Genomic DNA, 24663 nt, shown 5'->3' with positions numbered 1-24663 from the left:
GACTTTTTTCCTCTTAAGCAAATTTTCTTTCCTTCTATCGAAACTGAGATGTTATTAAGCCCATGTCTATAATGCATTATAAATACATACAGTATAATCTGTTTATCACTCTGTATAATTATTATTATGAGCACTCAAATATTTGTAATGCTTTATACATATAAGGTCAAGTAGTATAATACTTTATAATTTCTTGGAATCATATCAATCACATGGGAATCATAGAAAGTGTTACTAAGATAATCTCTGGAATCTGTGTCCGACTGTGCATTCAGCCCACTGAGCCCTGTTAATTAGCAGGAAATGAGTCCCCTGTTGGGCTATGTTTCTTTCGGACAGTTACCCAACCTCCCTGGTTTCCCAGCTGCTCTGAATCAGCCGGGGGGTGGCTACAGGAGCTGCATTAGATCGGCCTGCACCAGCTACTGGGGGCTGGCTAACTATAGCTGCCAATGTTAAAGATTGAGTTTCGACGGTGCAGAGCTGTGCTTCCAATTCATGAAGCCTTCCCTGCAAGACAGCAAATAAAGTACATTTCTTACATGTACAATTATCACTAATGGAGGCTAGAAAAAACACAGCTCATCAGCCAAGCAGGAGGCAGAATAGCCAAGTCTGTGCAGCCAGTTTCATTGAATACAGTGGAAGTGAAATGTAGCCAGTTACAGTCTGAACATGTGTTCAGTGTCGCCTGCTTGTTGAGATTTTCCTAAGTAACCACCAACTGTAGGGTATGAAAGTAGAAACAATGACAACCAGGGACAAGTCATTTTCAGTGGTATTAAATTTATTTTTATTTTTATTAATTCTTCTTTTCGAACCAAAAAATAAACAACAACTATACATATACATGCATCTGCACCGTCTAAGTAATACGATAGATATAAGAACCAGTTAACTCAATATTCACTAGGTAGTTCCCTATATCATTTTGGTCCAAAAAAAAGGGAGTAGGCTGAACTAAAAAATACTTATCTAGCCCTATGCCCTGGTACTCAACACTTCAAATGTACAATTTGCAATACAAATCCGCTGGGATTGTAGCACTACAGTGACACGATGAAAAGCCAATCAATCATGTTTTTGTTTCACCAGTTATTAGTAACGAAGTAACGTCACGGTTAACATTAGCTTTGATACTGTGCTGTTTAGTTTAGTTTAGTTAGCTAACGCTATGCTAGCTTTCTGTGCAATGATATGTGATTCTCTCAACTGACCGCCCATGTTTGCCAATGATGAAATAACCACGTCAATGAGCGCTTGTGCAAGACTTAAACCACTTGGCGTCAGCGTAGCTGGCCATGCTTGTCTGTTTTGTAACATTGTTGCTTGTAGTCTGAACACAGAATTAGATTTGCATCAATGTCCTGTAATTTTGCAAGAACTGCTGCACATGCCTGTACATTATTGTTTCATTTTTTAAGCAATATCACCATCATTCTGAATATTCAAGCCAAGTCCAGATCACCAATTGAAACATTTATCTGTCTTCACATATTTCTCTGAGTCTATCGGATTTGGCCACAGGGTTTTCATGTCTCCTAGCAACAGTACAGCATACCATTCAAGCTGTCTCTACCCATAAACCAGCCCTCGAGCAACCTGCCTTCGATTTATCACAAGCATCTTCGCTGCTCACTCATCTTTACATAATCTTCTCTTTTCTCCCTCCCTCTCAATGCATTTCAGCTCGTCACCCAGAGCGGGAGAGACCAGCAGTTCTACGGTGCCGGGCTCATCCAAGCCCAGTGGGCAGACACATAAAATCTGTTTGGTGTGTTCAGACGAGGCCTCGGGATGCCACTATGGGGTTGTTACCTGTGGCAGCTGCAAGGTCTTCTTCAAGAGGGCTGTCGAAGGTTGGTCTCACACACCTGCATCCACTCACTCAGTCACTCACACATGTCACATGTTAATGCCAAAAAACTAAATTTGTTTAACACAAATCTTTGTCAGATAAAGGTTTGTGTGTAAATAATTAAAAAATGTGCTTTCATTTAAATCTTTTTACGTTCTGAGCCAATGAGTTGTGGCCACATTTACAACAGGCTGTAATTAGATTTGCATATTCATGTCCGTGTATTCTATATTAAGCAGCCACAACCGTGTACATGTGCCGCTAATAGCGACAGTTAGCGTCCATTACCTTTGTACATTTTGTCCTAAAGATTCTCCTTAATTTAAGTTAATCAACTGTTGAAGCTGTTGCACAGCAGTGAAACATCTCTGCTGTGTCTCGTTTCTTAGGCAGCAAGAAAATGTAATTATTTCCCAAAAATCCAGGGCCAGAGTTGAATGATAGTGTGATCTTTTGGTGGGTTTGAGTCTTAGTCCTGACCTTGCATGTCACTGCTATGCTTCTCTTGCCTTTCCTGTTTGTCCTGTGTCAAAGCAGGGATGACTTAGAAGTAATTATCACTGAAAACAAGAAAATATTAAAACAAGCTTGTAAGACAGCCGTTCTTCTGCTTTGCTTGGTGAACATTTGATATCTTCTGATACAGTCTGTGTCAGGCAGTTTGTGCATCAGGACGCTTGTCTTGAATCCAATTGCCTTGACGAAATCTTGAGATGGGAGGGGCAGGAATGCATCTGACAAACACAGAGTAATTTATGTTAAAGGATTTCTGCAATGCATTCCATCTCCCTCTGCTTCTCTCTGTTTCTGTTTCTCCATTTCCTGTCTTTCTAAAGCAGTCTGTACAGATGTGTCATTAGTTTGCAAAGGCTTTCTTGCGATTGTGTTACTGTTAATTTAATACTGCATTCATCAACACTGGAGTGGTACTGGCCAGGTGAACAATAACTAATCCACTCTCTTATTTATTATTGGCCCAACACTGCTACTAAATGCAGACAATTGAGCAAAACTAATCCTTTGTTTTCAAGTCCCAATTGGCAGGCCGGCAGTCTTGTTCTTTTCTGTCATTCTGTGCCTATGTTCGCTATCTTCATCTGTCGGCTCCCTCTACATCTCTAACTAATGCTGCTACTGATATAATAGTGAATAAACATAGATTATTTGACTGTTGCAACAGCTCAGGACTAAAACGTTGATGGTGGTTGATTATTGAAGCCATTTGTTAGCCTTTTCCTAAAAAATATGTGTACAAAAATTTTAAAAAATACAGATGACTTGTGACATTTTAAAGCTGAACACTTCATTTGATCTGGACAATCTGCTACAGTTACTTTGTTGAGTTGTATGATTGTTGACTGTTATAAAGCATATCAGCTTCTTAAGATGTGGTGCTGGTGTAAATGCCGAGCACTCACTGAAACTGAAACTAAAACTGAAGTTTTATTTTGAAAAGAGCTGCCTGCAGTAGCACTGAGAAAGTTATATCTGTTATTTTTGTTTCTCTCCCCCCACTCTCCATTCTCCGGTCGTTGTCTCTATGGTGAAGGATGGAGAGCACGACAAAACACAGATGGTAAATAAATGCACTTTTAATCATACATAAATAAATAATAATTACAATTATGATGATGATGATAATACTATGACTTTTGATTTGCCCATGTCCCTGTATTCCTTCAGCACTGAAATCTGACCAATCTGCCTAGACACATGCATATAGCCTCTTTAGCCAACTAACTGTTAATGCATGCAAATGTTCTCATATGATAATTCTAGTCAGCGTTAATTGCCTGTGAGTGATTGTGTCCTTCAGTTTCTGAATGTTTCACCTCATCATCCTCAAAGGTGGTAGAGCCAATAATTGCAATCACACCCTGTCTCTTGATAGGCTTTTTCTTTTGCACATGACCCAAATTCACCCATCTGAAGAAAAAAAAAAAATCACCTCAATTTTTTTTCCTCCCTTGTGCTGTTCATGTGTTTTATTTGCTCAGTGTGTGTTTCTTTGTTTATGTTGATAACTGTATTAAGTCAACGTCCAGGTGTCTGCTTTTAAAAATACCTGCTGGATTGATTTTCAACTGATAGCAATATAGTTTGACTTCAAATGCCAGTTGCAGTCTACAGCAACTTAACATCATTGTCCCGTAAAAATCATGCATCTCCAAAACGTCAAGTGTGTTAAGAAGCCTTGTTTTCAGCTTTGACTCTGCATTTTGTCAGAAAATCCAGTTACTCCAAATGATTACTTTATCCTTAAGTTTATCTAAAAATGTTTAATGTCTGTTTGTAGCAGTTGGTAAAAGTTTATAATGTGTTTCTGCAATGAGTCAGACCCATCTTAAATACAAGAAAATTTTTTTTTTTCATTTTTAGAATATGGAATAATAAACACAGCCTTCACATAATAGCAATATTGTAAATAAATAAGGGAAAACATTTAAGTCTAGGTATTCTGCAAACTGTAGTTTTTTTTAACTTTCTGCTGCACTTTTAGTTTTCTTAGGTTTTTCCAAAGAAAAATTATCATGAAATCATCTTTAAATTTAAATTTATGGACGATTGAACTATTTTTTATAGTAAAACATACTTATCACAATCCTCATCTTTGTTTTTCCTGCATGTCATCTAACTTTATGTATGGGTGAGATAGCACAACATAAATTAGTTCCTATTCTAGACTGATTCTATTTCTATTCTAGAAAGGTGATGAAACCATATTGCTCTGAGGCAAAAAATAAAGCTACCACTATCTCTGATGTCCATTGCTATAATGCATTATAATCTCCGTACAGCACTGTATAATTATAGTAATAAGCGGTCATACATATGCATACTACTTTATAGCAATGACAGTAACATATAATCAAGCATTTTATAACGACATATAAGGTCCAGTATCATTATATTTCATTACTGCTAATCGCTTACAGACTTTTTTGCAAGGATCATTATGTATTATAATACTTATAGTTGTAATTCATTGTACCACTTTTATAATGTAGTATAATCAGTGTTATGGGCATGGGCCTGCAAAATAATGTCAGTGAGTGACCTGCAAGTACTATGATACTTGACCAGTCATTATAAAATTATTTACAATGTGCTGTGATTATTGTTATAAGGCACTATGAATATTTATAAGTGCGTATTAAAATATTTTAATAAGCAGAATACAATGCATTGTCAATATGTATGTTACAAATCAATATAGACATGGGTTTCATAGAAAGTGTTACCAAATACTGCTCTCTAAACTTGTATTTGTTTGGGATCACTGCATGGCAAAAATTTAGTGTTTTTACTTAATTTTCATGTGATCGGATTATAATTTTATTATTTTGGTTGATTATTAAGGACTTTTGCGAGTCACAACTTTCTTTTTCTTAACAGAGGATCCGATTAAGTAACCGGTATAAGTGGTTAATGCTGATCTGAAAGGAACAGGTCAGATTTAAACACAGCACCTCATTGCTGAGAGCTGACAGTGCTAACCATTGGCACACTGAGCAAACACTCATTAGCTGCAGCCCTGCATGCTAGTGTTGGCTATGAACCCAGGCAGAGGCTTTCCCAACCAGAGCTGATGGGTATTGCCAGGCCCTTGTTAGCAGATTAGGCCTGGATAAGGGAGAGAGGATATCAGTTTGATTCAGCTGGCACTTTTGACACCACAGATGGCTGTTTACAATATTGTTTGCAGTGAGTTCCTGTGATATCACTGATGGCTGCAACTGGCAGCTCCCAGGCTGCTATCTTGTTGTCACACCAACAACCCTGCAGATTAATTTCCAGTCCACGTGAAGCATGATTATTTGTAAGTTTCAAAGGTGTTTTTTCCCTGGGTTTTTGATAAACACAGAGAGACCTTTTCCACTAACGAATACAATCATAATTACTATATGAGTGTTGTGTAATTAACAACAACTTACCGAAGGAGTAGTCCATACTGTGACCTTTAGTCTGACACCACTATGTTAAAGTACAGAGCATATACAGAAACTGGTGTGCTCCATCTTGATTACAGACATCATTTAGCTCCAGCCTCCACCGACATAGGGCGCTGCTGTTCTGAAACATCATTAGGTTAGCTAATCATTTGCTTGATGCCCCAGAATCAGTGTTTGCTGGTGCTCATAGTACATGCATTTAGGCTGCTGTAATAACCTCAGTATTCACTCATTTGTGAGCAGACAGGAGAAGGGCAAAATAATGTAAAGCAATGGGTGATGAAGGAAAATAAATATGAGCTGACTGACTGTTACAAAGGTTATTAAAAAGTGAATGGACAGTTGATACTCAGACATAAATGTCTTACCAATAATCTTAAAGTCTTAACATTGAAATGAACTGTATTACTCGGACTTAAAGCTACAGTTGGCAACTTTTACATAAATACCTTTTTGGCATATTTGTTGAAACTGTTACAGTATATACATGGGACAGATAATCTGTGAAAAACCTCATGTTGCTCTGCCTCCTCCTAGTGCTCCTAGCATTTGTGATAATCCCCCTGCGCCTTAACAAACTAAACTAATCAGAGCTGAGGAGTCTCGAACGCAGCTGTCAATCATGTCAATGACTGCTCGCAAACCGTGTTCAAACTAGGCAACGCTGATCAAATATGAATCAAAATTCTGTTACTTCATTGACTATTCTCGCATCAGATATTTTCAGAAACATATTTTAGCTACCATATTGCCGTAAAATCCCGCCATTTTGAAAATAGTCAAGCAAATGTTCCTAGCAGAGAGGGGAAGGGGAGAGCTACAACTTGAAATTCTGGCATGTTTTTTGCCTTTTACAGTTTGCTGACTACTTCAGCTTCAATAAAAATGATCATGACAGTCACAAATCTGGAGCTCTTGCACTTTTCTGCAGGGATACGTGCTGTAATTTGGTGTCAGAAGCATAAAACGCTGTTCCAGCAATGACAAAACACTGCCTGGTCATCTAAAATGGCTCTCCTTCATCCTGTTCATTTATTTGAATAGTTTGAAAGAATTTTTTAAGGATGCTTTCTGAAGTTAAGTCGCCAGATTTTGATTTAGTTTTAGACAAAAGTGTGTTTTATTTTTAGGCACTTTCTATCTATTTATAGTAGATTGCAGGTACATCTCATTGCATTAGAATATGATGGAAAAGTCCATTTCCAGTTGTTCAAGTCAAATACGCCAAACCAAGTGCATATACCTAGATGGAAATACTTTTCAGAGGCCAACATTTCCATATTAAACATACTATCTTTTGTAATATTTACATTTTTAGACACTGAATTTTAGGTCTTAATTAAATGTAAGCCATAATCATTTTGATTAGAATAAATTAAATAAATTTAAACATGAAATGTTTCATTCTGTGTGTAATGGCTCTATATAATGTGTTATTTCCACCTATTGATTTGAATTGCTGACATAAATAAACTTTTCTATGATATTCTATTTTATTGAGATGCACCTGTATGATAACATACACACAGTGTTGTAGGTGTGATTGAAAGCTCTGGTTAACATAGCCAGTACTCACTTGGCATCATGGGCATTATTGTACCTTTAGTGATTCACTCACTAAACTACTGTTGGCTTCACAAGATCATGCAATCTGCTGGACCACAAAATCACAAATTCATGTTGTTGGCATCTTAGTGATTGGTAATGTCATGAGGCGACATTACAAACAACAATGTCAATGTTGACATAGACGTGATTGACAGATGATCTAATCACCTGTCTGCCAAGTGTCTGCCCTTTTCAACAGTTGTCATTGACAGCTTCTCAGATGGTGCTGTGTAACAAACCATCTGGCAGCGTCAGGTCAACATTTGATTTATCTTCAGTGGCAATGTAGATGAAATCGGTAGAAAAATGTGTCATCTGACATTGCGAGCTGGTACATCAGGTCAAGTAGGTTACCAGCTTTTGAAGAGATGTCAGATAGTAAGATAGATATTTAAGAAGTAAGTCAGGATAAGAAAAATACCCTTTGTTATCATAACAACATATCATTTGTTAACATGTCTATTTTATGCTATATTACCATAGTTCTCAGTAGATTTTAATTGTTGTTCTAAATACATGGTAACCTACGGAGTTGGAATAAAATATTTTTTAGTGAATAACTTCTCAAAACGTTATTAATCAATCTTTTCCAAACATATCACAATGAAAATGAAACCACAATAAACAGAGGACTGTGTCTGAAAAAAAAATCCTACTTTATGGGCAATCATGTATAATACCTGTTTCTCATCTCATTTTCATCATGAAAAAGATGCTGGCCAGCAAATATTTTTCATCATAGTTTTTCATTGACAACAATAACACTGACTGCCGGATGTGAAGAACGGTGTTGAATCTAGAATGAATGATCAGCAAACTTGTGATTTGTTGGTTTAATTATTGTTCTGCTTGGTTATAAGCATCATAAGACCGCTCTATGAAACAGATTTGTTGCACATAGCTGAACAGTGTTCAAAACTGGCTTGAATATAAATAAAATGAGGTGTACGGCTTTTCTGAATGCAGAGTCTAGTCTGAATATTTTATTCTGCTATATATATATATATATATATATATATATATAGCACAATATGTGTTATCATGTTAATGTGCCTCTAGGGTATAGTAATACAGAAAAACCAATTACACACTATATAATAATATTTTGACAGTCTATGATATGGTGCCAGTGGTATTATTGAATGCCCTTTAGTTCAAACAGCTTCAAACACATGATATTTCAAAGATCAGTAACAATGTTTTGGTCCCAAAGGGCATTTCATCAAGGCACGGTTTATTCTGTGTTTCAGCCAATGATGTTTTTTTGCGGTCATGCAGAAAGTTATGTATGATGAATGAAGGGTTTATGGAGGGACGTAGAGAGAGAACGCAAGTGAAATATTTCATTTAATCTTCCTGTAGGATGATTTTGTCATGAATTTACAATACAGTGCTAGTTTCTGTAATTTGAAAAGACTGCACATTATTGGGTTTTCGGTTATTTTATGGTATTCTCTCCTCCTGACACTCTTCACAGTGTGATAGCTGTGTTGATCTGCTTTATAATAAGTAATACTATTATACCAGGGGTGACTATTAAGCAGCAGACCTTCCACCTTACCTCTACATAACTACAGTAATTGCAGATGGTGGAATATGCTATATTCAGTCACCCAGACGTGGCTTAGGCCTCTTTAATAGCAGATGCTTAACGTTTGTCAGTGGAAGAATGCACATTATTACTGCATGAGCTGGAAAAGTTGCAAATAGTTCAATTGTAGGTTGGATAAAGTGCAGATCACCTGTCAATATGGTAACCAGTTAGTGACTACAAGTGAAAAACATATTTACATTCCTGACAATTCTCCTTTTTGTGGCTGTCTTTCATCTCAATCCTCACTGTAAATTATTTGTTTCTTACCAAGATAAAAAATATATATATTTTAAGTGTTCAACACGCTTATTTCTAGATTTAACAATCTTAATTAAAGACATCTTGTCAAGTGAAATTATCTGTCCATGCAGCAAGATCATTTCCCTCAGACTTAGTGTTTTTATCTTGTTTTTAGACACCCTTTTTTGCAGTGCTGTAGCATCTTCAGTGTGCCCAGTGTTTCTCTGCTGGACCAGGATCATTTAATACAGGTCACAACAAGAGTATGAAGCTATCTGTAAGACCTTAGAGTCTCAGAGTCTGCTGCCTACGCCTGTTTTCCACAGTGTTTCATGATCTCAGCAGCAGATGTGAAGGTCTTTGTTGGGTTAGTGACTCATCTAGCACATCAGAGGTGATTGCAGTTAATCATGACAGTTGGATTTCATAGAAGGACTGTCATAGTGAAACTTAAAAAGCTGACCATAGTATGCTTGGCATGATGTCATGGGACGCCCACTTATTAATTTTGTTTATTAGATTGATTATGCCTCAGTCTGAACTCAAAAGAATGTGTTTATGCTGGAAAGATAAGATTCATGTGACACTCCTCAGGCTCTGCCATGCCAAGTACTGTATGTGATTAGAGCAGGATGCTGTTGCACAGTGGCCCAGGCTTATGCTACTGAACTGACATGGTAACATCACATCACACATACAATTAAAAGTACCATTTGTGTATTTAAGAGGCAGTATTGATAAAAGAAAAAAAAGCCTGTAAAAGCTGTCCTTAGTGATATTTTACCCTCTTTACAAATACACTGGATGTTTTTGTGTCCAACTATCTCATCAAGATTTAAGATATTTGAGATGGCAACACCACTGGAGTCAGATATCAGACAAATATGAAGAAAGTGTATCAGTGTGAAACCTGTGTAAATACCCACTTGCACCAAATTTGAACCATTCTTTGATTAATGTTTGCTAAAAACTACAGTGCTCAGCTGTTATCAGAAATTTCTGAGCCTTTTAGTAAAAATTATACATTTGTTACCACTTTTGTAACAGCAAGTCTTCCAAACTATGCGACCACATATTTCCTTTGTTCCTATCCGCTAATGAGACTCATAGGAGCATTACCTAAATTAGCGCCCCTTTAAGTAGCATCAGATCCACAAGTCCCTTGGTTCACTTTGTTAAACGGTTGCAATTAGGTTTGGTTTCGGCAACAAACATTACATGGTGAGGCACAGAAAAAAGGTGTAAATTAACTACGAGGATGACTAGGAAGGCAATCCTGACACTCTAAAATATAAGAGACATCATTCAACAAGGAAAAAAATGTTAGAAAGGCTGAATATACTGTAGAGGCTAAATCGTTAAAAAGGCCAACATAGATCTTTATCAGGTTTTTTAAGATTTTTTCTTATGTATTTAAGAGCCTGGATTACTTTCCTGGTTTATCCAGTTTTTTTTGTCTGTTGAAGAGCTCCCAACACATTTTCATCAATGGTCTCATTTGGCCTACAGAGCAACCTTTTTCCAACTAAAGTAACTGCTGGTGCCGTGAGGTAGTTATGTTAGTTATGTAGGTGATATAAAATGTGACAGAAAACAATGTAGCAAGGTGAGAAGTTAAATGACATACCTGATTTAAAATAACAACACTGACTTTAAATTTCACACTGAAGACAAACAACAGTTTTCTTTGTTTGTTTGAACCATCCACACCTCTATTTTGTTGTTATTTATAACAACAACAATTCAACTTTAATATAGGTATTAATAAGCTGCTGTACAAACAACATATTGTGTTATTATTGTTATTTTGTTTATAAAGATGTGTTCAGTCGTAGCAAATGGGCTCGGGGGTTCAGACAGGGTTAGAAAAACAAGAGTATTGAGAGACTCACTGCTGGCTTTGGTCGTTTCCAACTATTAAAGTCAAAGTCGTGCCTGTGTCGCATGAATAGTTTTGCTCGCATATAATTTTTTCTAAAAAATATATAATGGAGTTGACACATAATTTCCAATATCCTTTTTTGTCCTATTTGTCAGATTAAATTAATCTTATTCCAGGTTCATGTGTTTTTCCATATCTTAATCATCCTAATCATGCACTGCTTTCATGCTCTGGTAGCAAGTAAGTTATTATGAGAAAAGGAGAAAGGAGTTATTAAGAAAAAGTGTTCAGGAAAGAAATGTGGGCCATTTAGACTCTTCTGAAAGGGCCACAATGAACGTGGACCAAGTCTGCTAGGCTGAAACAGCTCTGTACACAGTCCTGGCCTGTGCCTTATGTTCCAAATGCAGATTTCAAGAAGTGAAGCTGTCAACACCACAGGACTTCTATAGGCTTTCCAGGCTTACTATAGAATCATCAGGTGGTTAGGGTGGTCATAATACATACTGCTCAGGTTAATCCTTCTCAAACCTTCTTAGCTAGCTAATATGTCTGCCCTTTTCCCTCATGTTGTTCTCCCTCTCCTCTTTGCAGGCCAGCACAACTACCTGTGTGCAGGGAGAAACGACTGCATCATTGATAAGATCCGGAGGAAGAACTGTCCAGCCTGCCGCTTCAGGAAATGTCTTCAAGCCGGAATGAACTTGGAAGGTAAACAGTTAAATGTTAAATCAGGCCAGACTCCATAGAAACTGACTTTAAAGTCACAGTGAAACAACAGTTAAATTGGATTTAGCTTTCGTAATGTGAGGTATTTCCAACTAAAACAGATTATGTGGGTAGGGTATGGTTACAGTACCACAGGGATTTGATCCTGCAGATTTGATTGGATCACTCAAAAAGGGGCGTGGCTTAGCCAATCCAGGGCAATACTTGCCGTAGAGGTCTGTTGGCTTCTACTCACACCTCTCTTGCCAATTTCAGTAAATTAGGCGGAGAAAGGGAGAAATAAAAAATGAGACATCTACATTTATGCCAAATGCTGTTGTTGTTTGCTAGCTACTACAACTAACAGTTAAGTGTGTCGTTATATGATGCTGGGGTTCACTCAACCCTCCCAGGAATGTACAAATGTTGTGAATAAAGTCAACTTTTTGTGTTCTGTAAAGTTGGAAAGATATTCACAGATTCTTTGTTCCTGTATAAATAGGTCATCAGAGGAACATTGTTTTAGAGAAACTATCTGAACAGTTAAGTAGACTGCAAGCTACAACCTGATTTTCATCAATGTCATAAAATGAGCAATAACCACAATATTTAAGGGTGTAGTAGGACTAAAATCTCCCTACACATAAATGAGATACTATTGTTTTTGGAAAATCAGCTTTTGTAGTTTATGTGAATTTTTTAGACATAATTAGACGTAATGAGGAAAATCTTGCAAAAGCTTGCAGTCTACTTTACTAAACTCAAAAAGTTGACTTTATTCTCGACATTTCTCAACATTGTATTTCAACTTTTTTTCTCGACATTGTATTTCAACTTCATTTTCGTCATTTCGACTTTTTTCAAATTATTTTTTTTCCCCCTCATCTCATTATTTTTTTCTCCTACCTGGCCCCAATCCTCTTCCATACACTTATACCTTGGTCACTTTCTAAAGAAAAAATATTTACACCATTAGTTCATATTTTCATGCATTTTGCAATCACAATCTAAAGTTTTAAGCAAGACGTCGCTCAGTTTGATAGCTAAAGGGATGGAGATGATCACTTCGAAGTTCAGAGGGACATTGTACAGCTTGAGTGGTCACCATCCTGTGGTGTTCAGAACACATTGTTAAAGTGACTCATGGTAGATGTCATTGGTGGTGTAACACTTCCACCCACTCTTTCCACTATGGCCTCCAGTATATCTGGTTTCTACTTAAACCATCATCACCAAGCTTGCAGAAAATAGGCAATTCACATCAGTTTGAATGTGTCATGGAACAACACCTGCTGTTTAAAAGATTTTCTGAGAAATTCCCATGAGAAATTTTATAACTAAGGACATGCATCATTTAAAAAAACATCCTTGTAGCTCAACACTTACAGTATACTGAATGGTACTTAAGACAGTATTCCAACCATGAACACTTACATATTATTTGTTATTGTGGCGTTTCAAATATTATGAACACCAAGGATATAGCTGTCTAACATATCATCCAATGTGCTGATTAAACTTTGATTTTATTCTTGGGTCTTGTGTTTGGCTTAAATTTATACCATGTGCACTAAATATTTATGTTGGGAGGAAATTGGTAAAGGAAGTATTTTTTTTTAAGAGTAAGATTGAGTCGTATGTCACTATGGTAACATGACACTCAATTAAATGTGCCGTCTTAACATAAATTAGCAGCCAGATGCATCATATTACACTAATTGAATAATACATTTATACATAGAGGGGGAAACATACAGACATTGAATATGGACTAACACATGACCATTATTTTGAGCATACAACCTCAAATTAACTCATTCTGTGTACATTACTACTTTCATATTTCTCTCCTAACCTCCCATTTTTGTTTCTCATCCGAAAAGGTCTTTTTCCTTTTTCTTCCATCTTTTACCACTTTTATAATAATTCTGTTGCCATAGGAATATTGTTATTTCTCTCATTTAAAGAAAATGCTTTGTTTTTCAAGTTGCTGGCAGTTCATGTGATAGAAACAGAATCCTTTTGGAATTTGTGGTTTCGATGGTGGAGAGGTTTGTGGATTTGAGAAAGTCAAAATAAAAATTATAGTCTCGAACAGTGCCAGTACTCATAAATGTGCTGTTGCTTTGTGGAAAATCCAGTGCATCTTCTCAAGGAAAGCCTTCAATGTGAGCAAAAATGTCACACAATTTCGAAAGCTACAATTTCGTTAAGAGGACCAATAATGTTCAGGCTGCAATATGAAACAGCTGTGAGCATGTTTTATTGTATACATGTACACATGTAATGGTATGCGGGCGAGGCAGTATTAAAGCGTCGCCTCATTGATCAATGCATCATCCATTATTAAGTCAGAAGTCCATGCCTTGGATCATCTGGTTATCTTTCATGCTTCTGCTTTAAGGGTTAAATAAGCAACAATGAAGCAGGTCGAGGTGTAGGAAGATGGACAAGCAACAGGTGAAGCACAACTACTGCTAAATAGTTTGGAACTTTGTTGTTTGTCTTTTTCAGCAGATGCTTCCTTGAGGCATGAAATGGCAGTCAGTGTTAAGTAAGGTTACATGTGAACAGAGCTGTGTGTACCAGCCAGACAGACGTGAAAGTAGTTTCATATAGGGAGAGACAGAAAGACATGGAGAGGGATTTGATGGACGTCAGCGCATCAGCAGAAAGACTCCCACCAGAAAAGCTCTTAGTTGCCATAGAAACACCAGGAGAGGAAATTAAAAAAGGTACAGAATAGGGGAAAAAAACATGTTTTTTTCCTGGTAACCTCTCAACCCCTGACATGTTTTGCACATGTAATGGGAGGAAATGTAAAAACAGATAGCCTACATGTGCACAGCAGCAATTTGACACTCATGTTGATGCACACAAGAGAAAATGCAAATAATGTTCCGCTGAGAAGAAAAATGGTTTTATAGACTTTTTTGCATTATTACTTGGGAAAAGAAACAGAGTTTTGAATTACTCTGACCTTTCACTGGTCTGAATTTTTTTTATTTAAAGGGATTACACAATATAACTAGTTTAATTTAAGTCAGTGGTCATTCAATTAAACTGACCTCTTGTTTGCCCATTTTATTTATTTTATCTAGGCTTAAAATAAAAAAAAGTGAAGGTAGGAGCTTAAGTAGGTGAGTCTAGGCTGAAGTAAGGAGTATTTAGAGCAAGGAGTGTTTTTGTCGCTCTTTAAAAAGGAAGAAGCATTCCGTATTTATTCTAATTTCTATTGGGGAATCTGGAGTGCCTACCATTCAGTCAGTTCTTTGTGGGATGCCTAAATTAGAAAACATGTGATTCCACAAGCCGCTTTGGTTTGACTCCACATCTGTGTCTTTTGCAGACTCATTAGAATGAACCACCCACCCCTCTGCTTATCTCCACCCAGAGTTTGATCACAAGGAAAATATGGCTTTCAAGTTCTGGTAAACTTTTAGTAGAAACAGTATAAAGAGCAATGAAGTACTTACAGTGCAAAGGTTGTGGTGGATGACCGGGTCAAACACAGGACTTTCACCCAGGAGAACAGCTTTTAGACTTAGATGACTTATTACGCCTGGCAGAGATTAAGCATCTGGCAGCATGTCTGTCAGTCTGACTGTCTGTATATCCGCAGCTAATCTCTCATACTGCTGGACCAATCAGCCTTATATTTGTTTTATACATTTATGACAGTCTGCTTGAGGACCTCTGATGGTTGCGGTGATTTATAAAAAAAATGATAAACCTCTTTTATTGATTGTTGTATATCGTTATTGACTGCTGACTCCTCGCTCCTCTCCACCCACCGGTAGTGGCTGCAAAACATCGACAACTGCTTCAGTTACATAGCAAAGGCATTTACAGCAATGTGGCTAAGCTAAAAAAAAGCCTTACCTAATCTCTTGCAGGCTACAGTTTGGCTGAGGAGGCACATATGCATCACTGCTCATCACAGAAACCTCTTGCTCTCCATTTTAGAGTTTGACAGATTCCTGCCACAAAGGACTTTTTGGCAAAACGCTCTGAGGGCGTAACCTCTCCCATGCTGACTCACCATAGCAGACTGGGCTTTTTCTGGACAGTACAAGAAAAAAACATTTTTTTTGAACATTAAAGGATGTTAACATTTTCTAGTAGAACCCCAAAATATAAAACGAACCTGAAAATGATCATAATAGGTCCCCTTTAATATTGTAATGTATTGATGGATGCATTTTAAGATACCTGCAGACTGGCTTCTAGAATAGTCTCATTCAGTAAGTGTAAAATGAATCTGTTTTAAAGTGTAAAATACACAGTTTAGTTTAGTGTGAACTGGGAATAAATTGATGAAATACTTTCCAAATACTTGCATTTAATAATATATGTGATATATATGTGTTAACAATTGTTTGCCACAATGAGGTGTAATGTTGTCAGTCTGAAGATTGAAAGAAAACTGTGTTAATTGTGTGCAGCAGCTTTAATTAGTACTTTACCTGTAGATTTGTTGTTTCACACATCCTGTGTACATCAACTTGCCAGTTGAGTCTTGGTGTTGATTGATTTAATACACAGAGTTGCATCATTCAAACAGGGAAAGGATTTTTATTTCACTTGGTGTGTTAAAACGCTATTTATTTCGTAATTTAGCGATGTTTAGAGCCAGGATCCAATAGGATTGGTCAGTTAACGACTGAGCTGATGGACAGAACATTAATAGCAACTTCTAAAATGTGGTGTTTTATACTGTTTTATGACAGCAAATCAGGACATGAAAGAACAGGGGAGAACATGCAAACTCCACACAGAAGAGCTACTGGCTGGAGTCGAACCAGCGACCCTCTTTCTGTGAGCCGATAGTGTCCACCCACTACCGCTGTAGCCTGAATTTTTAGCTCAACTTAATTTATATTGCACCTTTCAAACAAACATAAAGGCAAAAATGCTTTACAAAGCAAAATAGAAACAACACAGACCAAAAAAAGAAGCAAGAAATAAACAACAATAAATCAGATTTTGCAAGACTAAAAATAACAATAATAAAGTGTTACAAATCAACAAATAAAAGTATCATGTATTAATGAATCATGTAAAAACCAATGAATTAAACCTAAAAACACAGCCTTTACATTTGTATAATGCAGCACATGCCTCTCTGGAGAAAACACATGACTCTTTATCAAATTAATGCTGGTGGCGGCCATAATCTAAGTGTATCCTGACACTACAACAAGCAACTTGTTGTTTGGATCTTGAACTTGTTTTAGTGTCTGGTTGCTGAGATGTTGTTGGTTATAAAATAAAAATCATAATGTTTAAGATGCAGGAGCGTCTCTTTTGGTAACGCTTTATATTAAGGTCCTTGTAATAAGTAATAAACAAGTAATAAGACCCTTGTAAGTCCTTACAAGATGCTTATTAACATTATTGTGTGTTTATAAGCTTATATAAGTGTTAATAATGGCATTACAAACACCCATGACCCACCCATTATGTCTTTGCCATGCCTTTATTAATCTTATTTTGTTTGCTTATTGATATTAAAATATACTTTATTGCTCATCTATTATAAGTTAACTATAAGTTAACTATGCTTTTTGCAACTACCGGATCGAAAGCGAGAACAATGCCTTATTACTTGTTAATTACTGGTTATTAAGGACCTTATTATAAAGCGTTAACTCTCTTTTTTATACCTAAAAAGTCAGACTCACTCGTTCTCTTTTTTATGTCTCTTTCCTCCCTTTCATCTCCTCTGTCCCGCCCTGCCTTCCAGCGAGGAAAAACAAGAAGCTGACCAAGATGAAAGTGCATCGGCCACCTGGATCGTCAGAGCCAAACTTGCCCGTTCCAGTCATCCCCAGGTGCATGCCCCAACTCGTGCCCACCATGCTGTCAGTGCTCAAGGCCATCGAGCCGGAGATCATCTACTCGGGCTACGACAGCACACTGCCTGACACCTCCTCACGGCTCATGACCACTCTGAACAGGCTGGGGGGTCAGCAGGTCATCTCTGCGGTCAAGTGGGCCAAGTCACTGCCAGGTAACAAGAAGCTCCTTACCATGTCGATGCAGATCACTGTTCAGGCAAAGTGTGTCATTGGGAGAGTTTCCAGCTTGTAACTGAAACTAATGTGTAGTGAAGCGGGCCAAGAACTGAAGGAAAATGAAGTCATTTGTTACTTTTAATACATGCAGCTGGCAAAGGAAATTGCATCACTTTTCGATCAAATGGAAAATTTGCAGTTTAACAAGAGATTTTAACACAATGTCATAGCTTTCACTTTTGCCCTCCAGTTAACTGAGCGTGTGCTTGTCAGAATTTTTCTCAGTGAAACTAAAACACACAAGTAGCTGCAAGTTAACCTGTGTAATAAAACAAAATATGTGATTCTTCCAGTGAAGAAACATAATTCAAACGTCACAGTGTTCCTTCGAGTGGTTAGAACAAGTGTTAAGACATTCCTCTAGCCAGATGAATAATGGTTACGAAGCTCGACAGATTTAGGTTGCAGCTTCCAGCTGATTAAGTGGGATCAAACAGTTAATAATAAGAAAAAAAGAAGCCATTGTGTAGTTGATTTAGGCTGGTAGACCGTTGGTTATCTAAATTGTTGCAGTTGTGGCCATTGTGGATGTTTTTAAGATTGTACAGGATCTTTTCCCCCCACACAATTCCCCTTGGCTGTGTAGCCAAAGAACAACAGATGTTCAGCAACTGTGTCATAAAAAAGTGTGACCTCTGTAAGGGCTGAATCCGTAATTACAGACGGAAAAGGAATATAATGGTGGCTTATGAAAGAATAATTCACTTTAGAAATCCAGCCTTTTCAGAGTACTTTCATTTAGATCCGGTCATGACCAAGGTTAATGTCTTTGGGAATGTGAATAAAGATAATATTTCTACAATCTGCTAAAATCATTATCTCTGCAAAGCGACTGGATGTTTCCCCTTATCTGAAAGCACTTTAAATTGCTGCATTTATTGTCAGCATGATCTTGACTTTTTTAAGGGTAAGGTACAGTATATGCATATAACCTTTTTCTGTTGCCCCAAATAAATTCATACTATAAATATCACATAAAAGGTTATTACTGGATTTAATTACTACCATGTTTCATTTCCAGAGGAACAAAAAGAGAGGCAAAGAGTTTGGAATCCCCCCCCCCCCCCATGCTAGTTTCTAATCATGAGAAAGAAGGCACATGACTTGGTAATCACTCCAAGTATTTGCTTGGAGATTTTCTCTTCTCACTGTAATCGTTGCTATTGGTCACACCAAATATTTAAGATCATATATTGATAAGAAAAAAACTCAACAAAACCATAACGGCATCTTTTTTTTTTTTGGGTGACAGTATGATGAGGGACAAATCTTGCTCCAATCTTTCAGTGTGCATTGTCCACAGCTGGCAGCCGGCCAAGGTGATAGTGAGGGGAAGCTCTTACTGTAGGGAGGGGGTGCTCTTATATAACAAAGCTGTGGTTTAAAGCACATGTAATTTGAAAGAACATTTCATTTTACTTTTATAGTTATGACAGCGTTGAAACAAATTAACTGCAATTTATTTTCCAATTGGAACATTGACTTAACTAGATCCTGTTCTGTTGCTTTGTGTAAACTGGCTTTCTAATTTTGTTTTAATTATATATTGAGCGATTAGCTTTTTCTTTTGTGTGCTGTTTCTGTACCTCTCATCTCAGTATAATAATGAATACTCTGTCCACCGATCATGCCTAAAGAACAACTAAATCCTCCGAAGTTAGAGCCCTTTTTTTAGCTCCACATTATGTGTGTGATTATATATATGACTGTGTCTGTGTCCACTTTATCTGACTGTCTTAGGCTTCCGCAACCTGCACCTGGATGACCAGATGACATTGCTGCAGTGCTCCTGGCTCTTCCTCATGTCTTTCAGTCTTGGTTGGAGGTCGTACGAGCAGTGCAACGGTAGCATGCTCTGCTTCGCCCCTGATCTCGTCATCAACAAGTATGTAACCATGTGTATATGGGTACAGTCCTATCTTCGTCATGACATTTAATCTGCCAATTTTGTTTCACATTTGCTCATTTCAGGGTGTCATCTCACTTCATTACTTGGCTTATACACTCGCCCCATCGGTTCATGATTCATGATTTATGATTCAACTTGGCTAGAATAGAAATCAGCTCATTGGCTGACTGATAATTGGCAGTTTCCGTGTGACAAGTTGTTAAATCAGGTGAAAAGAAGCAGCCAATTGCACTCATGTTTGTCATGAGTTGGTACAAATGAAGGTTTATTTGCCACTAGGCATAGAGCTATCTGAGCAGAAAAACTGGAACCAGTGGGAAACTTAATCAGATAATCTTGTTTTGACAGAACAAGATTAGCTGAATAACTGTTCTAACTACAAGCACTTTTAAAGCAACATTTGTTTTGATTACATTATTTATGATCAAAACCTAATTAACCACTTTGCTAACACAGCCAAATATCAAGCGAGTACAGCAAGACAAGATATAGCAAGTCAGGTAATATTACTAGTCCAATAGCAAAAAAAAAAATTGCCTTGCAGCCTTTTATTTTCCGAAGCTCTTGCAAACTTTAGCAACAAGTAAAGTTTTCTGTAATGTGAACAATTAAATTAAATCCCATCCGAAACCTTTCCCATTTTACCAAAAATGTTGCTATTATATCCCTTAAGTTTAAGGGACAAAAACAAGAGTTTTAATTCAGACATTTGTATAATTTTACTTTAATACTACGACTCAAATATCACCAAAACCAAAATCCCTGATAATGAAATTCGTTATTAACATTTTTTGGTATTATCGCAATATGTGAGTTTTATGTTGCAGCATTGAAATGAATCAACTTTTTACAATAATTCTAAAGAGTATTCATGGGGATATATCGAGAGGATAATTATAGGGAAGAATACCTCATGTTCTGTAATGCACACAACAAAGCAAAACCAGACAAGCATATTCCTCACAGAGGCAGAACAGAGTGCATGCTTAACCATACAGTAAACATTTTGTGCTACCTAGATGCCACGGACTAAGAGTTCAGGTACCACTGCAGTATGTTAATTGCACTGCCACAGTACTTAAAGGACCACTGGTTGTAGAAATTGATTATGCTTAGAGGTCTCTGTCCTTACAACAGTCTTTGTCATCCCTGGAGGACACAAGATAAAACGGTTCAGCTCCCGTTAGTTTGTCTGATCCTACAGCACTGTTTCTATCTTTTGAACATCAGATTTTAAATACTCGGGTAGCTGAACCAGTGTCCCACTTTATTATCTTTAATATTAATCCGTCAAAGCACTTTACACCATTGGTGGGTTTTTCTTATATTTTTTTTTACCACTATCAGACTATTTTTTAACCAGGCTTTCTCCCTCTCCATGGTGTTGTATTTTTGCTGTTTTGAAATAGATTATATTATGTTATGTCTTCAGTGTCTGATATGATACGAACAGGTGTTTTTTTTTTTTACAAAGAACAGGTTGTTTCCCCTGTTCCATGTTCTTTCCAAGGCTGTGTGCAGAGTGCTGCTGTGTCGTTGCAGTGTCGGGTTAATCGATATACACATGCGGGCACAACATCAAGCTCTTATTCACACAAAATCAGAGAATGTGGCACCTTCCTGCAGGGTTGTAGAACGGGTTGAGTTTGTTTAGTTGTGCTTTAAAACAAATAAACACAATGCTGTGTTTCAACACCAACCTTCTACATATTATACTTTTTAATTTGACCACCTAATCTTTTTATCTTAGAGAATTGTATTATTTTGTTCACATTCAACAACTACAGCTTCCATGTGGCGATGGGTATCATCTTTGAAAATATTTAATATCTATTTCAATGTGATACAACATCTTAGTTTCAGTACTCAGGACTGTATATTTACCTCACTCGGAGAAATGTAAACATATGGAGGTGTGATGTCCTACAAAGGGTTTTGAGGAGCCATTGTGAAGCACACTGTGGTGGCTCCGGCTGTCACCATCTTGGCAGTGCCAAGGGAGGTTATTTATACACGGTCAACCATGAAGTTGGAATGATTTTGTTTTCAGACACAATCCTCTGTGAATTGTGGTTTTATTTCATGATATGTTTGGAAGAGATTGATTCATAAAATTTTGAGAAGATATACACTTTATCTGTCAAGAACGAATCACATTTTCACAATCATTTCATGGAAAGAGGTAAAAAAAATATTGTATTCCAACTTTATGGGTGGCCGTGTATAAACAACCCCACATAATTAACGTGTTTATTTCATGGAAATATGAACAAAGGCAATGTTTTACTTTTGGGGTCATTCTAGGAAAAGTCATTGAATTTCAAGTTTAAAAAAAGATAATTAAGGTGAATTGAGGTTTCCTCCGCTGTTAAATAGGGTAATTTCCCCCCCAAGACAACACAAGGGTTAATGCATAAATTCATACATAAATTAAGGGCATGGCTGCTTTGAGTGACAGCTGGCTCAGTGCTGCATTCAGCCCACCTCAGCTCACCCCTGCTCCACCTTTTTGCTCTGTTTTTGTATTATCCTGGAGATAGGGAGAGTGAGGCACTGCCATGGTGCTTTAAGCCTTATTTCACCTCTTCAGAAGCCTGTGGATGACGTCACAGAGACTGCATCCAAATTTCATACTACGATCTATTGTTTTAATATTTGGTCAGTAGGGATTGACTCGTTCTTTGAGCCAGCCTCAAGTGGCCATTTGCGGAACCGCAGTTTTTCGACACTGCATTGTTTTCGTTATTCAGCCCTTTGAATAAAACGCTGCATAAAATGTAACGAAGTACTGTGATTTCAGTCAGGAAATGTTTCATCAGTGAACAACATTTGAACAATAACTATTAATCCATTGCTATTGACACATATCTTGATCACTTCCATTTGCTAAATACTTGGTGGGGGTTCTGGTCTCGGCTCTTTTTAAGTAACCACTGACTCTGATGTGACCATTTGGAACTTGCTTGAGGGTGCGGTGTTCATGTGCCTAATAGTGTAAATGTTTTTCACTTTGTCATAAGTAGCAAGAGTGCAACAAACACTAAGCTCTTGGCTTAGTGACAGCTTACGAACATCTCATCCTCTTCATTGAAAATATTTGTGAATAGCTGCCCTCAAAGGACACGTCTAACCAGAGAGGGGTAAAAATAGATATGAAAGGTGAAGACTGCTGTTGGTCAGAATGAATAGATGCCTCTAAAGCCAAGGCTGCGTATCTGGAGAATGCGCTGTATTGATTTTAGAGGTAGACAGTGATGTGGGCTGTGTGTTGGTGGAGGTGGGCTGTGAAAATCCATCAGAACTGATTTCACAGTCCGGTTTTCTCCTGCAGCTGAGGCTGTATGTTGAGAATTGAATAACAGTATGACTGAAAGAACTTCACCTCTAATCCATATGTCTGTTTTTCTTTTTGTTTATTCCCCCGCTGTCCCCACCTCTACTTTCTCCTTTGGCCTTTCCTTCCGTCTCCCTCCTTTCAGAGATCGTATGAAGCTGCCCTTCATGAACGACCAGTGCGAGCAGATGCTGAAGATCTGTAATGAGTTTGTCAGACTGCAGGTGTCCTATGAAGAGTACCTGTGCATGAAGGTCCTGTTACTGCTTAGTACAGGTAATGACACACACTTCTTATTACAAAGTCACAGCGGCGTTTTTTAAACTTCAGGAACATGCAATTATTCTGGGATTAACACAGATCTCCAAATCACTTTTATGTTGTATCAACACTGCAGCCTTTTCATTTTAGTGTAAGGCCAGCAGGGTTAGTTTATTGAGTTGAATTGAATTTCTACGCATATTCCAGCAGTATTTATGAGGATGGATGAGTGAATACATCTGGTTTATTGTGCTGTCTGCAGACATGACTTCATCTTGTAGTGCCTGCAGATAGCAAAGCTGTGATTGGGTGAATCTGTGCGTGCTAATAGTCAGTACCTAATGGAGTCATTTTAAATACCTTTGATGATCAAAACTATATTACAAACTCTATAAAAAAATTTCACGTGCATACACAGAGGATTTTAATCAACACATGCACACTAAGCCACGGATTTAAAGTCACAGCATTGCTTTTTTATGTTGGTGTTATGTGGCTACTTTAGCTTTGTGAGTTTTGCAAAAATATACAGAAGTGTTTTCAACTCTATTTTTCTTCTTTATGAAACTTAAAGGAATACCTCACCCTTGAAATTATTGGCATGCAAATTAGTCACTTTGTGTTACCTTGAATTCTTGAAGAAAACTTGTTCTCACTTGTGGTGAACAGAGGAGCCAAAGATAGAGTAAATACTTGATGAATTGAAATAAATGGAGGCCTCATTTAGCAACAGCAAAACGACTACAACCCTGATTTTAGCTGGAGAGCTGTGAGAAATGTAAATAAAAACAGAGCGCATCACATTCATAATTCACTTTAGATTATTTTAACAAAAAAAGGTTAAATTGTAAACATAAAATGTACCATCTTTGTACAGTCACAAAGGATTAGAAAATTACATTTTAGAAAATGTTCAAGACAATATTGTTTTTAAAAACACCTTATTACATACTCACACACAACTCGTGCAGTATAATCCAAATCCCATTCATCCAGCTATATACTCAGTACTTAACACACACATGCATTTTCATGAAAACCTTTGCACGTGCGAGTCTAGACCTGTAGCGCACCTAGTTTAAGTTTGGCAATAAAGCATGTTTGGGTGGAATGACACTGGGAATATACTGTATATACTGTATGAGCTGTGTGCAAATTTGTACAAACCGACACATCAAATTAGGAATTTACAACTTTATCTGCTTGAACATAAAATATATCGACCTTGTCTGGTTTTCA

The 24663-nt window shown here is 37.3% G+C and overlaps 1 protein-coding gene across 2 annotated transcripts in view; it reads left to right on the top strand.

Moving 5' to 3' along the window:
* Positions 1-24663, top strand: part of LOC131987275 (glucocorticoid receptor-like) — an 84861-nt gene that overhangs the window by 51267 nt on the left and 8931 nt on the right. The window contains exons 3-8 of one of the 2 annotated variants that reach the window (XM_059352470.1): positions 1690-1859; positions 3408-3434; positions 11730-11846; positions 17590-17856; positions 19661-19805; positions 23309-23439. In XM_059352470.1, the coding sequence (XP_059208453.1) occupies positions 1690-1859; positions 3408-3434; positions 11730-11846; positions 17590-17856; positions 19661-19805; positions 23309-23439 (857 nt within the window). The remainder of the gene's footprint in view (positions 1-1689; positions 1860-3407; positions 3435-11729; positions 11847-17589; positions 17857-19660; positions 19806-23308; positions 23440-24663) is intronic. The other variant, XM_059352471.1, reaches the window with a different exon arrangement.

The sequence above is a fragment of the Centropristis striata genome, chromosome 15, assembly GCF_030273125.1.
Source record: "Centropristis striata isolate RG_2023a ecotype Rhode Island chromosome 15, C.striata_1.0, whole genome shotgun sequence".
NCBI lineage: Eukaryota > Metazoa > Chordata > Actinopteri > Perciformes > Serranidae > Centropristis > Centropristis striata.
The sequence above is the reverse complement of the archived record's forward strand: the minus strand, read 5'-3'. Positions and strand labels throughout refer to the sequence as shown.